The sequence below is a fragment of the Eublepharis macularius genome, chromosome 4, assembly GCF_028583425.1.
Source record: "Eublepharis macularius isolate TG4126 chromosome 4, MPM_Emac_v1.0, whole genome shotgun sequence".
Lineage (NCBI taxonomy): Eukaryota > Metazoa > Chordata > Lepidosauria > Squamata > Eublepharidae > Eublepharis > Eublepharis macularius.
Genome location: NC_072793.1, coordinates 97,145,769 through 97,162,781, shown reverse-complemented (window position 1 = coordinate 97,162,781; position 17,013 = coordinate 97,145,769). Strand labels below are relative to the sequence as shown.

At 43.8% G+C, this 17,013-nt stretch overlaps 1 protein-coding gene across 1 annotated transcript in view; it reads right to left on the bottom strand.

Annotated features, from left to right (window-relative positions):
- Window positions 1-4,500: 4,500 nt before the first annotated feature.
- BSN (bassoon presynaptic cytomatrix protein) overlaps window positions 4,501-17,013 on the bottom strand; it is a 332,851-nt gene continuing 320,338 nt past the window's right edge. Inside the window, exons 8-13 of the mRNA XM_054976376.1 lie at window positions 11,191-11,686; window positions 9,511-11,139; window positions 8,268-9,154; window positions 7,545-7,641; window positions 6,691-6,831; window positions 4,501-4,541 (exon numbers count right to left, since the gene is read on the bottom strand). Coding sequence (XP_054832351.1) covers window positions 4,501-4,541; window positions 6,691-6,831; window positions 7,545-7,641; window positions 8,268-9,154; window positions 9,511-11,139; window positions 11,191-11,686 — 3,291 coding nt within the window. The remainder of the gene's footprint in view (window positions 4,542-6,690; window positions 6,832-7,544; window positions 7,642-8,267; window positions 9,155-9,510; window positions 11,140-11,190; window positions 11,687-17,013) is intronic.

The following is a 17,013-nucleotide window of genomic DNA, read 5'->3' as shown; positions in this document are numbered from 1 at the left end:
AGAACTGCAAGCATTCTAAGTAGATGAAACCGTGCAGAGAAGTAGCAAGCCATGCTCTATAACAGACAGACAGTCAACGGCTCTATGGCTACCCTTTGGCAAAAGTGTCCCTCGAATGGGTCAAGCATGCCACTAATTGAAAACTTCATACACACAGGTGTTCGATATAAAGATATCTATCCAGTTTCTCAGTAGCACATTTGCAATTAAATCCTTATACATAACATTGAACTTATTAAATATTAACAGTTGTTTTTTAAAATTTTGTTATTTGATTGCATAGAACATTAGACATGAGAATCATTTTGCTGTTACCCATGGTGAATGGAAGCTCCTATGGGTCACACCAATGAATTGTTGTTCTTGAGCATGCTCAGCATGGACGAGAGACAGGCAGGAAACGGACAGCACAAACAAATGGGAACCAGAGCAACTGTACACTTGCTGGATTCTTTACAGCTTAAAAAAGGAGCTGTTTTGCAGGGTTTTCTTTCGGCTCTCGCAGGTTACAGTGCAAGAAGCTCCACACTAGCAGGATCAATGACATTCTGCTCCAACTAGTTCCTCTGTCGTTCTGAGCATGCCCACTGGTAATGGCTTAAGAAGGACTTGAATTGCACAGTAGTAGGAAGGAGGATGGCAGAGGCAAGCTCTCCTGCTCTCACCACACTGGATTGTGCTCTTTATAGCCTTCTGCACTCTATTGCTTCTACCGACAACAGCCCATGTGCTAATTCAGTACAACACAAAGAGGGGGGGAAAAGTCCAATACAAAGTAAAAAACAACAAAAGAACCTCACAAAAAATCCCAAAATAAAATCCAATCCCCCAATTGCTGGGTGTTGATGAGGTATACATGTAAATAAAAGTGGAATGATTAAGGCTGTTTTTGAAATAAAAATAATCCCCAGGCATACGTAAAACAACGAGCAACACTAACAATGGAAAGCACTGCCATTTGAATGCTTTAGAATGGCTTCAGGATGGCTTTGGGGTGGCTGATAGACATGCCTGGCCAGTATTTGCTTCAGTCAAATTCAGCCAGTTTATGCACTGCCTTTCAGAGTCCTATGGCCTCTTATCTCAGTAGTGAAACAGTGTTAGGTCCTAGTCAAAGTTCTCTACGTCCCAAGCGTTCCACTGTAGGGACGATGAGAGGGAACAAACACTGTGCATGTAGAGGAATTGACAGGGCAAACTGGAATGTGAAGGAGAGTGGAGCATCCAGCTCCCAGCCCTCAATTCAAGCACATCTTGGAGAGCAGGAAAAACCTATGAAGACTCTAGAGCTAAATTTCAGTAAGCGAGAAACTCTGTGTATAATCTCAAGAATGGGCCATGGCTCCCAAAATTAGACCTTAGGCACAAATGGAACCACCGCACTGAATAGTCTCTGGAGTCCCAGACATCTTCTCCAGCATCAGAGAGCAGCCAGTCTGCGTGACAAGTTGGAATGGGCCCATGTTCTGTAAACATTTTTCTGCATGATCTCTCTGACCATGGGTCTGCCTTCACCCCACAGGGCTCACGTGACATAGACCATGATGTCAACAACAGGTGGCTTCTGAAAGCCCTTTATGATAGTTGGCTCAGATGTCCTCAAGGAGTTTCTTATGGGATCCACAGGCCGATATCTTTATATACACCTCTTCCACCTTCAGTCTCACAGCCTAGTGGATTTCCATGGTTTCAAAAGCTTGATGAGACAAAAAGGCAGAAACATGATATTTACAGGAGTTGTTCATAGCACTGTTATTTCTTGTCAACAGTTTGGCACCTACTTTTCTCACCCCTATGGGGGGTGTTCACAAGGAACTTCACCTAAAAACCTTTTATATTTATTCTGCTGCTTCAAATCTTTTCTTTTCTTTCCCAATGGAAATAAGATAGTATCAAATCAACTAAGGAACTAGCCAGAAGACACCATGCATTAAAGAGTAGAGACAACTGAGCCATCAAATCAACTGTCCACACTTGCAGTGATGCAACATTTTCGAGCTGGAGATTAGGACAGAATGAGATCCAGCATTTTCCCAAGGGGTTATCTGCACACCACATCATTGAGCCTGGGATCCAGACCCAGTTCATATTGCGTTGTACAGACTGAGGCAGGGTTTGTAAGACGCCACTCACTTTTCTCAACTAGTATAAGTTCATTCCCCCCACCCCACCCCATCAAAAAAGCATGCAGTTCCTTTCAGTGAGCTCTCTAAGATGAAGAAACAGACAAGGCTATGAAAGGAGATTGTGCTACATGGGGGAAATGTTCCTAGCACATCCATGGGCTAGAATTATCAGGGCAAAAATGCCCTCTGTTCTCCTCCCAAATATGCTTGGTGGGCTAGGCCCATGTAGCTCTGGATTGCTAGCATTCTGAAGTGTAGAGGGCGATGCATTTCAAAGGCAACACAGCCACTTGGCATGTATCTTTCCCCAGTTTTGTGAGAGGAGAAACTGTTCTGCACATGGGCTATGTGATCTTTTGCAGGGTGGGGTGGGGGTGGGGGAGGCTCAGCACAGCAATATACAAAATGATTCCTTATTTTCCCTCCCCTATAACAGACAGAAAGATTGTGCCTGCTGCCTCTACTGAGCAGGTTCCAAATCACAACTGCTGCTCCAAGAATGGTCACAGCTGTATACCGCTGAAAATGGAGACTAAAGGATGTGGTTTCACTTGGTAGAAAATCAGAAACAAATTTCCTCATTTTGTGCTTCCTGTTATGCTGTCTGCTATCCATTTACATCATGCTGATCATTTTATGAGCAAGCCAGAATAACTATCTTGCAACACCAAAGCAATTATGATGCCCTGATGCATAAGTAGGATACATTTCCTGTGCCTTTTGTAATATTTTGTATTATTTATATTATTATTAATTCTTTCTTTCCTCTCATTCTCCTGCCCTGTTCTGTGGGAATCTGAATATTCATGCTGATACCTTTGCTGCTGCAGCCTCTTGCCTTTTCCTTCACCCCTTGTATCTTCACACTTGATTTCATCTTCTCCTTTAATGTTTTATCTCTGATCTCTCTGCCTCTGAACTTCCCCTCTCTAACCAAGGCTCCCTCAAGCTGTCTCACACCTGCCAACTCCATGACTATTCTGTCACACAAGCATTCCACAATCTCAAATCTACAGCCCACCAGTTTTCCCGACCAACTTGCTCTCTTGGCCCTGTACCCTTCTGACTTTTTGCATCCATCTCCTTATTCCCTCCAGATCCTTATTCAACTTTTGACATTATCAGTCATACTTCCTCCTGGATTCCAGCTTCTCCTTGGGGTTCTGTACTGTTCTCTCTTAGATTTGCTACCTTTCCAATTGCCTTTTTTGGTGACCTCCACTTCTTGTCTTTTCCATTTTCTGCAGAAGTCCCTCAAGTCCCTGCACTGGCTTCCTGTCACATTTCATACCCGTTTCAAGATTCTAATTCTTTTAAAGTTCTTCAACTCTTTGGTCTTCAACTACATTCCTCCCAGCCCCATTTTCTTTTTCCATTCATTCTGCCATAGTGCATGCTCCATCAGCTCCCTTGGTCTGTTTCTGCTGTTTTTGTCTCTGTGACTCCAGGCATGCAGTCCCCCGTGCCTGGGATGGCCTCCCAATTCTCTATAGAAATAATAGTAAATATGACTGTTAGTGACTTCCTCTTGAAGTTCCTCTGCCTCTTCTTTAACAAAGTTTTTGCTAGCCCATCCCAACTACATCTCCCATCATCATTCTTGCTCATTTTCTGTCCCTCACCTGTTCCTTACTCTCCTAAGCGAGTCTTTTCTACATAACACAGTGTGTAAGGGCAAGGACTATATCATGATGTATAGTATGTTGTAGATATTAAGCTAGTGTTTAGCAGCATTAGAATGTACACTTGACTGTATGTGGCTCAATTTACTTAAAGTAAGTGGTAAATTACTGTAAGCAAAGAAGGATATCATTTGACTTGAGTAAAACAAACATCTCCTCTGCATTGTGCCTCATATCTGGGACAGAATTAGAGCTAGTATCTGATGAGCATGTTCATGCACGCACACACCCTGACAGAACGAGCCAGATAGAGATCTAGAAGCAACTGGATGACACTCACTTTTATACCCAGAGTCTGGTGCCACAGACTGAATTCACTGGATTCTTCATAGGTTTTTCCATTGCAGTGATGAGATCTCCTTGTATTCCTCCAAACTCCTGCCAGGGTAATGGGGAAGAGGGGGGAAAGACAGTGCAAAGAGAGGACCTATTAGGCAAAAAAAATAAAAATCTAAAAGAAAGGAAAAGAAGGTGTCTGTAATTGGATGGATTCTTGGATTAAAGCTAACCTCATGTCTAGTCGTTGGGCCAACTGTAGCATTGCAGTGTAATCAAAGTTTCAAGTTAAAAAAAGCTCTGAAAGAGTCTCAGGATTGCAATGGCCAGGGCACAAGGAACATGTCTTGAGATTTGTCTGGCGCTGGTGGGTGTGTATATGGAAGACCAAAAGTTACTCACCTGGTGACGTTCTCTCACCAAAATGATGTGAATTTTTTGCCAAAAGCTGACACAGCTATGGGTGTAAAGAAAAGAGAAATCAATGCCTGATGCAGTAGAACATTAGCATTACCAGGCTCCACAGAATGGTTGCTGTCAACCCCATCTATCTTCTTCCTTTCTATCCCATTATTAGGTTATATAACCTATCTTTATTCCATTGACATTACTCACTGTAGACATAGTTTATCTCAATTTCAGTAAGGCTTTTGATAAGGTTCCACATAATATCCTTGTTGACAGATTGGTAAAATGTGGTTTGGATCCTATTACTATTAGGTGGATCTGTAACTGGTTGACAAATCACACCCAAAGAGTGCTAGTTAATGGTTCCTCATCCTCTTGGAGAAAAGTGACAAATGGAGTTCCTCAGGGATCAGTCCTGGTACATGTTCTGTTCAACATTTTTATAAATGATTTGGATGAAGGAATAGAGAGTGCTTATTAAATTTGCAGATGATACTAAATTGGGAGGGGTAGCAAATATGGTCAAAGACAGAGTAAGGATACAGGATGATCTTGACAGGCTGGAAAACTGGGCTAAAACAAATACAATGAATTTCAACAGAGATAAATGCAAAGTTCTGCATTTAGGAAGGAAAAATCAAATGCATAATTATAGGATGAGGGAGACTTGTCTTGGCAGTAGTATGTTGGAAAAGGATCTAGGGGTAGACCATGTAGACCATACACTGAACATGACTCAGCAGTGTGATATGGTAGATAAAAAGGTAAATGCGGTTTTGGGCTGTATAAACAGAAGCATAGTGTCCAGATCATGAGAAGTGATGGTATCACTCGACTCCACTCTGGTTAGACCTCACTTAGAGTATTGTGTTCAGTTTTGGGCACCACAATTTAAGAAGGAGATAGACAAGCTGGAACATGTCCAGAGGAGGGCAACGAAGATGGTGAGGGGTCTGGAGACCAAGTCCTATGAGGAAAGGTTGAAGGAGCTCAGAATGTTTAGCCTGGAGAGGAGATGACTGAGAGGTGAAATGATAACCATCTTCAAGTACTTGAAGGGCTGTCATATAGAGGATGGGCAGACTTGTTTTCCGCTACCCCAGAAGGTCGGACCAGAACCAACGGCTTGAAATTAAATCAAAAGAGTTTTCAGCTAAACATGAGGAATAACTTCCTGACAGTTAGAGCAGTCCCTCAGTGGAACAGGCTTCCTCGGGAGGTGGTGGGCTCTCCTTCTTTGGAGGTTTTTAAGCAGAGGCTAGATGGCCATCTGACAGCAATGCTGATTCTGTGAACCTGGGCAGATCATGAAGGGGAGGGCAGAATGGGTTACATCAGTGCTTAGTTCTCCCTAGCGTTCTTACATGTCCAGAGTAATACCGATCACCACCTTGGGTCAGGTAGCAATTTTCCACAGGCCACTTTGGCTAGGGATCCTGGAGGTGTTCTGCCATCTTCTAAGCATGGAACAGGGGTTACTGGGGCAGTTGGGGGGTAGTTGTAAATGTCCTGCATTGTGCAGGGGATTGGACTAGATGACCTTAGAGGTCCCTTCCAACTCTATGATTCTTCATATATCTATCTCATTATCAGTCTTCATCTCCACATTACTATAATTAAACTTGTTTTATTTCCATATTACCTTGCATTGTTGTAACATTTAGCTTTCAGTTTGGAGCTGAGTTACAGAGAAATTAACTTGGTAGTGGAACTCATGCTTTATATGCAGAAGGTCTTTAGTTCAATTCCTGGCATCTCTATGTAAAAGGATCTAGAACTCAAAGGCCAGGAAATGCCTAAGCCCTGCTGGATAGTACTGGGCCACATGGAACCACCATTTAACTCAGCATGGCAGCTTCATTTATTTTTACAAGCTCTTTAGCAATCCTTGCAGCCAAAGGGTTAATTGTTCTATAATGCTGATGGTCTCTGATGCTAATTCATTTGGCTTCTTCAGTGAAACTACTATCCCTTCCCTCCTTTACTTATTGTGACTTTTACTGCCTTTCATAATTTTTAAAAACTTTTTTCTCTATTTTTCATCTTGTCACATAGATGTGAACTGGAATACAGTTCTTCTGTATCCTCTGGGTGGTTGCTCTATAGACCTGACAGTCCTTTTGCAGGAACTTTTGAGCAACTGAGCTTGCACGTCCCTCATGCTTTTGGACAAGTCTTCAAGAAAGGTCTTCTCTTACCTTCAGTCAATTTGCCTGCTTGTTCTGCTGCACCTCCTGGCAGGATTTTGGAGAAGACGCTTTCTCCTTCTGCTCCTGGCTGACCAGCTGCTGCACCAGCAGGAGTGGGTGCTCCAGCTGGTTTAGAACCCAGCTTAATGCCTGTTGAAAGAAACCATATGAATATATTTAAATAGGTACCCCACCCTATAACTTAGGGTAAGCCGAAAGAGCAATTTGCAGAATTTTAAACTGTCTCCCTTTGGCTTATATCCTCCACGCCAATGTGTTTCAAGGTCATCTCTGTTCAACTACCCGCACCAGAAAAAAGGTGGAAAAGTGGTCCCACTATTTTTATAGAATAAAAATAGTACCATTTGCATTAAGTGGTTGGTGAGATATCAATACCAAAGCAAACAAAATTACTTTAAATTGGAGCAATGTTGTTGGCCAGCCACCAGTTGAACTACTGCTTCTTTCTGTGAGTAGGCAAACTTCTAGTCTTTATAGCTGTAGAAAACAGACTAATGTTCCCCATCTGCAATGAAACTTTCAAGCATCTTCCTTGTGCTTTTTATGACCTGTGCCAATGCTAATTCTATACTGACTGGCATATTCTCTGCACTACCATGGCTAGATGATGGATTGGTCAAAGGCACTCACCATATGCTTGATCTTGCTTAAGAAGTTTTAATTCTCTGCAGTGAATGGTTTTGGAATTAACTCTCCTGAGCACAGATTGAATAACAATAATAATAATGAAGAAGAAGATCTGAGCCTTGGTTAGTAAGTTGTTGGTATGTATTTCTTCAGAAAACACATCTAGCGAGAAATACTGAAAAGGAGGTATCTATAAGAGAGGAAAACTTACTTACCTCCTGCAATTGTTCCCTGTGGCTGTGTTTGGGGTGCTCTCCCCACCTGTGGCACTTTTGTGGTAGGCTTGGATGCATCTGTCTGTTCAGTTTTAGGCTATAATAGTAAACAAAGATTAAAACAAAAGTTTATTCCTAGGGGTTGGGCAGCAGGATAACAGACAAATCATTGTAATATGAAAGCCACTATCCACTTCAGAATGTCCCCTCAGAACTCTTCTCCAAAATTTAATTGCTAAGTCAATGGTGTCTCTAATCAGCCCTCTAACTACCCTTATTTTCCATTGGTGCTATATTCCCCCAGCCAATGTTCCTGAGGCACTATTTATGATCTCAGCCAACACTAAACATTTATAGAGTAAACCCTCAAATTTAGAGTCCATCCCCACTTCTTTCTTTTCTTGTCCACCTGATCTTCTATAGTTCTTTCCAAACCGGCCATCAAATGTGCCATTCAAATGTGCCAATGAGCAGAATACCTCCTCTGTAACATTCTAGGACTTTTGTCAGTTCCAATGAAACATGTGTTGGTAAGACCCTATACTACATGGTACTATCTACTGGACTGGGCAATAATCCATGCACTGTCAGTGACTGCCACTTTTGTACAAACCACATTCTGTAGAATAGACCATTGTTCTGCCCAGTACTCATCTTGATATATGCCAAGGTGCAACCAGTTGCTATATAACTGGCAGTAAATAAAAGAGAACTGCTACTCACTGGTACTGCTGGGTGAGTGCTAGGTTGTGCTTGGAGGGCTGTCTGTTGTTTGCCTAGTGGCTGGGGCTGCCCAGGCTGCTGTTGGGCTGTCCGTGTGGACGGTTGAGCTTGGGTCCCTGGTGGTGGAGGTTGTGGCTGCTGCGGCTGCTGCGGCTGCTGTGGCTGCTGCAGCTGTTGCTGCATCCTGGCTTGCTGGGGCTGTTGCTGAGAAGACTGCTGTGAAGGAGCTGTTTGGTGCTGCTGAGGCTGTCTGCCTGATTGTTGCTGCTGTCTGACTGAAGCCTGCTGCTGCTGCTGCTGCTGTTGCCCAGCTTGTTGCTGCCTTGTTGGCTGCGGCTGCGGCTGCGGCTGTTGCTGATGTGAAAGCGGCTCTGATTTTGGCTGCTGAGATGATGGCCCATGTTGCATCTGCCTCTGTGGTTTCTGGGACTCTGAGGTATGATGGTAGCCAGATGGCTGCCGGGACTGCTGGGAATATTCTGAAGAACTGGAAGGATAGCCTGGCTGTGTTCTCATATCTGCTTGCTGAGCTTTCTTCTGGGAAGAGGGTTGTCCATGTCCACGTGATTCATGGCGACCTGGATCTCGTAGATGTTGCCTAGATGATCTCCTGGGTAGATCATCGCTGGAGTGCCGGGAGGATGATGTATGCCTCCCATATTCTCCGTGGTGTCTATGTTCTTTGGAAGAGGAATGACGTGGGTGGGAGTAATCATCGTGATGCCACAAGTCTTCATCTGGTGGTTCATCATAGTCATGATAGGTATGCTTAACTGGACCCCTCTTCTGGGAGGATGAGGAATGGCCACCATAATGCCTCATCCTCTCTGAGCGAGGTTCCCTCGGCTTATCAAACCAGTCTGTCTCTTCCTGACCCAAGTGATAGGCTTCAGAAACCAAAAACAGATCACAGTCAATCTCCTGATCCAAAGGTGTGAATTTAGCCCAGGTTGAAGCCATGCAATGAAATAAAAGAATGCGAGGAGCTTATCACATGCATATATGATATGTCACAGCAGCCATTCAGAAAATACTTTTAAAAACTAGGAATCTTAGCTTATAATCACACTGAACAAGCAGTGAGCACCAGTAGGACATGCAGAGTGCTAACACAAAACAAACACTACAGAAAACAAAATGGGGGAGAAAGGCACATGGCAAGCAAACTCAGGCTGGGTATTGTCTTTGCAGATATGACCTGCTTGAGTATGCTCTGGGGTAAGTCACCACAGGTAGCCATTACCTTCACTGTCTGAAACAACACAGTGTGAATCATCCATGATGTAACCTTCTTCATGCTTGTATGAATGGGTTCTTGGCACATCTTTAATATGTTCTTGTACATCAGGCAATGAGTGACTGGAGCAGAACTGTGAGCAGCTATCTCCAGCAGACTGAGGGAGAGGTCCGCCAGAGGATCGTGACACACCCATGGATTTCCCCAAAGGACTGATAGGGCTTTCCTCTTCTGAAGTCTGTGTGCGAATTGGAGGTCGCCCGCGACTCTGACCCATACTAAGAGAAGAGGGTTTGGAGCTTCCTTTAGGAGGCCTTTCCATGCTCTCTCTCTCGTAAGACCTGCTCCTGCTGCTGACCTCTCGGCTTGACAATTTCTCTGATACATAACCAGAGGACCTGGATCGTCCACCACTATATGCTCTATCATCCTCTTCCATCATATCCCTGTTGGACATACCATAGTACTTCTGCTGATCATATACATTCTTCTTGAGGCCGTAAGTGATATCATCTTGCAATTTCTTGGCTCTGGATGCTATACTACTGCTACTGACTGATGTGGTTACTGTATAGGAGGCAAGGTCTGATTCCACATCTTTGGCTTCTTCTATAGGGGAGAATTTGGAGATTTTCTGTTCCATGCCTTGTTTCCGATGCTTGCTGCGCTTGGAAGAGATGACAGCTGGGGCCAAGTTTTTAGAAGTGTGTTTCTGCATTCCTATACTGGAGCTATGCTTTTCTGGGCGAGAGGAATGCCTGTAATCACTGTCTCCGTAGTAGTATGAGCCAGAGCTAGTACCACTTATCCTCCCATTACTCTCTGGGCCTCTGTGGTAGTTCTTCCCTCGGTGGTCAGTGCCATGATGATCATACATATCCTCCTCAGACTCCTCTTCTCCTTTAGAATAGCAGCAAGGCCTACTGGAGACATCTGCATCTGCCAGGTCACTCTTTTCTTTAATATGCCGTCCATTGCTACTCTGTGACTGCAAATCTCCTTTTTGGCCCTCGCCTCCATTGCTCTCTTTGGTCAATTCACTGATATCATCAATCATTACATAGTTCCGAGGAATGTTTTGCTCTAGGTTGGTGTAGAGTGAGTCAGAGGAACAGCTAATGGAGGGACTCTGCACTGCACCACTCCTGTCTGTTGGCCTTCCTTCTGGAGCTTTGTATTGGTCATAGCTGCTGGTTACTGTTGTGGTGCTATATGTAACTTCTGGTGTTGCGGCAGAGATCACCACAGTGGGATTACTGATCACTTCATAATTGGTGGGGATCTTTTGCTCTAGATCAGCTAGAGATGTCTGCCGTGGTTTCTGAGTGGTCGTGTGCGTGTCTGCATGGGTTTGAAACAGAGTGTTCTGAGCAGGCTGCAAAGGTGTCTGACTGGAATATGTGGTCTGAGCTTGGTAAGGGGGCCGGAAGCCTTGATGGCTCTGCAGGCCCAGATCAGATTGATACCCAGTGCTTGGAGTGAAGTTGTGTGGCTGATACGTGGTTTGGGAAGGATAGGCAAGCATCTGGCTTGCCTGGAAACCATTTTGAGTAGGGACATTGCTAACTGCAGGATAGTGAGGAGGCTGAAATCTTGTTTGCTGGAATGTGGCTGGGCCTGGTGCGGCAGCCTGTCCTGAGGAATACTGATATGGGGCATAGGAGGAGGCTGATGTATACTGTGCACTGGAGAAATCGGCATATTGATTAGAAGGAGCAGTGCTGGGCCTAGCCAGGAGACTGCTACTCTCGTAGCTGGAAAGGCGAAGATTGTTTAGCTCACTGTCAGACATGTAATCCCTGTTTTCTCCCAGGCATCGCAGATAGGGATAATCACGCACATTCCGATCCTTCAGCAGAGATTCCTTTCTTTGATTGATTCCCAGTTCCAAGTACTTCAGCTTGGCATCAATCTCTTTCTCTTCCTCATCCAGCTCAGCTTGTTTCTTCCTCAGCTTAGTAGACTCGTGCTCCACCAGCTTCAAGTCCCGATCAAGTTCTTTGAGGAGGCTGGCTTTGGTCACTTGAATGGCCTGTCCTCCCACTCCTTTCTGCATGAGGCCCGGCATGTACATCTGTGAGTGAGCTTGGCTGGTCAAAGGGAGGTGAACTTCTTCTGGTGGGGGACTGGGCAGTGTTCGCTTTACCTTCCGAGTGAGGGTGTTTGACTGCAGAGTGGAAATCTAGAGGACAATGGAAACATCATTAAATTTAGACATTAGATGACCATCAAAGAACACACTTGCTGCTTCCTTTATCAGATGGATGTGTCACTCAATAGTGGTTTATGTTCCTGGAGTTCCCATCATCTAAACTTCATACATTACATAGAGCAACTGAAAGGAGAAGTATGTGTTAAGTCTCATGAACACCCCAAAAAATTAAATGAAAAAAGAGGGCAATTTACAAATGCTGTGCCTGAACCCTGAAAGTATCTGCTTACTAGTATTGCATCCTCTATCTTTTCTTAGTGAACAAATGCTAAACAAATGGTATATATATGGAAGCTTTAAAATTGGCAAAGCTGTAAAATAGCATGACCAATTTAGGAGTGCTCTTAATTATTTTCTTAAAAACATAATGAAAGGAAACAGATTAACATAATATAAACATCAGATTTCACTGTACTATAAATCTGAAGTGGGCTCCAATCCTTGTTTCCAATAAAAGATACAATGTATGGTTCTCAAGAAGATAAACCAAGAAAAGAATTTAAAATACTCTAAAATGCATAAAAATACTAACGGTTTGTGGTTTTGGAACAACTAGAGTGAATAATGATTTTGCTGGCAAGCTCATATTACATGAATGGCCATAGGTACTGACACTGAGTGTCAGGTACTGACACTGAAAATGGATTCTGAAAGGAACAGGAAGTAGCTTGAATATTTCTCCCTAATGAGTAAAAATAAATCCAACCTAGTCTGGTTTAGAGATAAATTCAGGCAGACATCTGTAGTCACAACATACTGGAAAAAGGTTTTGAGGTGAGCCAAGTTTCTGAGTATTTATAGTGAATAAATTGAGAGTGGCAGACTTATTTGGTCTATAGATTTAAATCCAAAGCCTCTGAAATGCAGATGATCCTGAAACCTTTTAGTATCAGTTTTTGCTGCAAATGAATATATTGGACTAAATGAAAGAAAAGGCGAAATCCAGGATTAAGGACATTACCGTAAATATTCTGTAATCACAGTAAACCTTACAAAGACAATATAAGGATGAGACCTAGCCAGGCATAATCCTCCCCCCAGTTCCCCCCCTGAATTCTTCCAAGTATGATTTTGAAACCTTTTTGCAGAATAGCGGGGACCTTTTTGCTCATATATATTGATCAGTTAGCAGAACTGTAGAGAGAGAGCTGTCAGATGGTTGGGGGGGGGGAATAACAGCTGTTCTAAATTAGTATCTTTGAAAGGTCTCTAAGGGCCATGCAGCTTGCAGGTTTCCATTAGGGCAGGCAGAGCAGGCAAAGAAGCCTTGCAGGCAAAACGTCATGAAGATATTCAGATGAGCAAAAATAACAATTAGCCCTTGGGCAATCAGATCATATTCACGAGTATTTTCATAGTAATTGTTTTTCACTTCTCAATGCTAAAAAAACCCAGATTGTCTGACAAAATTCGTGTTAGTCCTAGAAGAATGATGCAGTGTCAGAAAAGCACACTACCACATTTCTCTGTTGTGTTTGTAGAGATGCAGAGGATACACAGAAAGATAAGTGTCAGGATTTGGGTGTTAGACTTTCAGTACCGCAAATTCAGTTTTAACAAACTAGCTGAGCAATCTTAAGTAGAGTTACACCCTCCTAAGGCCACTAAAGTTGTGGGCTTAGAAAGGTATAACTCTGCTCGGGACTGTACTGTAGACTCTTAAAGTCATTTTCCAAGGATTTCTTCAAACAGAGTTGATTCTGGATAGATGCCAAATGCAATACTCTCATAAAGATTTGATATATATCCAAACTGCAGATCAACATATCTTGGACGATTCTGAAAATTTCTCAAGAGGCAATTTGGTCGTATCTTGAACCATATGGAGGCTTTGAATTCACACGTGTACATTTCTGATTAAGTGCACAATAATGAATATAAATCATCGGGGAAAATAATGTTTGGTACAGAAGCATGATTTTGTGCAGTTATTATATTGTACCAAAAATCTAGAGGATACTTTCCTTTTTTAAATTTAATGTTTATTAAAGTTTTGAGTTGTAAATGGTTTTCTAAAAAGACAAGTTTTTAAGTAAACACCAAAACTCCAGCAAAGACAAAGCGCACTTCAAGAATGAAGGTCATTGGGTCAGTAGATGTATAGTTGGCCATGATTTTGCTGCCATCTCAGCAGTTAGTTAAAATCTGGCTTTTAATGAAGCCATCTACACTGTTCAAGGGTGAATGGATATTTTTTCCTTTTCCTTTTCTTTACATTTTGTATTTTAATACATTGTCTTTTAATATAAAATGTGTGTTTTAATATGGTGAGTTTTAATAGATGGAATTTGAAATTGTTTATTTAAAAACATGACTGTTTTATATATATTAAATCATTTTAATTAATGTTATTATACATAATTTAAGAGTCACTTTTTTGTTGGCAAAAAAACACAGTATATAAAATTTTAAAAAATCATTCATTTTTTAAGTCTTAGAAAAGGAAAAAGATGTGTCCAAGAGAATGAGAAGGAAAGGATGAGGATTAAGGGATAAACAATGTAAGGGTAGGGTATGGGTGAGACCAAGCCCATTAAAGTATTAGACTAGGATTTGGGAGATCCAATTTTGAATTCCCATCCTGCTGTCATATATGCCTGCTTACATATCTGCCATGTGTGTTGTCTGTATGCTGGGCTCTGTACTGATCCTCTGAGAGTATGTGAAGTTGCATATCAGTGGCCTATTTAGCTGGGAGTTGCTTATCTTACAGGTGCCTACTGTGGTGTCTACTTTCGTTTTCGCAGCCACTCAAGAATGTGTCCTTGAGTACCGGCTTGAGCCTGGGAACTGAAAATGACTTTATTTTTGGTTTCTCTCCTCCAGTTTTTCTCTCCTCCTGTCTCAAACCCCCTCCCCCCCTTCCTGGCTCCTTTGCGCCAGAATCCTAACCGTCCATATCCAAAAGGCGGGAACTTTCCCTATAACTAACCCCTCCAAACTTCTACACGTCACTTCTGCCAATACCCTCGTCTGTGTATGCTGATACAGATGGATCTCTAATAAAGTGACTTTAACTCATACCCTGGAGTGTACGCAGTGGAGTGCTATGGAGATCTAACTGCCAGAACCTGACACCTGCCATGGAAGCTCACTGAGTGACCTTGGGCCACTCACTGTCTCTCTCTGCCTAACCTACTTTACAGGGTTGTTGTCAGGATAAAATAGAAGAGGGGAGAATGATGTTGTAAGCTGCTTTCAGTTCCCATTGTGGGAACAAATGGGGTATAAATATATAAATAAATAAGTCACCATGTTAACAAACCCATTTGGAGTCCTACTGTTTCAACACGGAATTCTTTCCTTAGAAAGAATAGCCAAATATGTATATCTGATCAGTATTACCTTTGGGCTGAAAGAAATATTGTATGAATCGCTGCTTATCAATCCTCACATTACAGATGTCCCAACCCTGTGTCCTGTTGTAATGAGCAGGTCCTATTCTACCATTTACAGAATAAAACTTTGGTACAGGATTCATGCCTGTAAGAAATCTTACCAGGCCTGTTTGCTGAGACAGGAGCAGCCTCTGCTGATTAACTGCACCTGGGCTTGCTCTTGCTTTGAGAGTGTGACCTTGGAGAGGCCTGGAGCTTAGTGCTGTTCTTAGCTCTAGCCATACTCCTGAAACTTTCTCACTGAGGTAATGTCCAATTAAGTAACGAACCCTGATTGGTTCCTTTAGTGGGCCGATGCCCCCACCACTTTGAAGAAACCTCTCTGTTCCTAGGGAGTTTACCATTCTATCTTTCTATACCATGCTAGACTAGTCTTGACCAGCTATGCTACCTTGTAGCTACTTACAGCTACCAGCTACGTAAGAAGAGAGCTTCTAGCCCCATGCCATCTCCAGGATGCCTAGAGTCAGCTAGCACGGATGGACTTTGGTAAGAACAACCAGCCTTCGAACCAACTCAGAGAATATTTAGACAGCTAGCCTGTGAGTAGAATTTTAGCTAGTTAGAACATAGGTAGATTAGCACGCTGTTATTTGTTTTTGCCTTGTCTAAATACTTTTATGAGCAATTTCCACCTAGCTTTTTTTCTGGGAGGAGGTGGTATGCCTCTCACTACATGCATGTGCGCACATGACGTGCATGCTCCCAGGTCTGCGCAATGACAACACTTCCGGGAAGTAACACCATCACGCAGGCCGTGGCCACCCCGGGAGCGCTCCTGTGCTCCATAGAGGGCCTGATTCGGCCCGGATAGGGCGAAATTTGGCCCAGGTTGGACCTGAATCAGCCCGCAATGGGCTGCTGAACCGCGGGGGAGCACTCCTCTGCCCAACAGCAGCCAGATCCGGGCCGTTTCCCAAAATGACCTGGATCTGTCTGCAATGGGCTGCTGCCACATGGGAGAGCACTCCCTCACTGGGCAGCTGCCTAATCCTGGCTGTTTTGGGACCTATCCTGGCCATTTTGGGTCTGAATTGGGCCCAAAATGGCCAAAAGGGGCACAAAGGGCCAGGATAAGTCTGCTGCTGGGCAGGGGACTGTTCCCCCACTTGGCAGAGGCCAGATCCTGGCTGTTTTGACCCCAAATGGCCAGGATCAGGCCGCTGCTGAGTGAGGGAGTGTTCCCTCCGTTGGTAAAGGCCCTATCATGGCCTTTTTGGGCCTGATCCTGGCCATTTTGGGCCTAAATTGGGCCAGAAATGGCCAAAACGGGCCTGAAACAGTTCAGATTGGCCCCGAGTCGGACTGAAATGGGCTGCTGCTGAGCGCGGTACCGTCCCTCGCCTGGCAGCGGCCCTTCCTGGCCATTTTGGCCCCAGTCAGGGCTGTTTTGGGCCCAAAACAGACCAGAAACAGCCTGGATCGGCCCCAAGTTGGTATGCAATGGGCCGCTGCAGGGTGGGGGAATCCTCCCCCACCCAGCAGCGGCCTGATCTGGGCCATTTAGGGCCTGACCCGGGCCCAAATGTGCCCCCAAACAGGCCATTGTTAAAATACCCATGTGACACCAGTCACGTGGTTATTTTAAAGAGGTGCCGGAACACCGTTCTAGGGCGTCCCAGCTAAAAAAAAATGATTGTGACTAGACATGGGCACGAACAGCATTATGAACGGAAAAAAAAACACCAAACAGGCTGCTCGCAAACGTGATGCGCCATTCGTGATGCGCCATTCCAGCCAAAGAGGCGGTCGGCGCAAGCCTTGTTCATTGCACTCGGCTACCATTCGGGAAGCTAGACACTCAGGCGCCTTCAATCAATTGCCTCGGCAATGGAGGGGGCAAGTGCCTGAACTCTGTCTGCACTCCCTCTGTCGCCCCGGACACCCCAATCAAAGCCC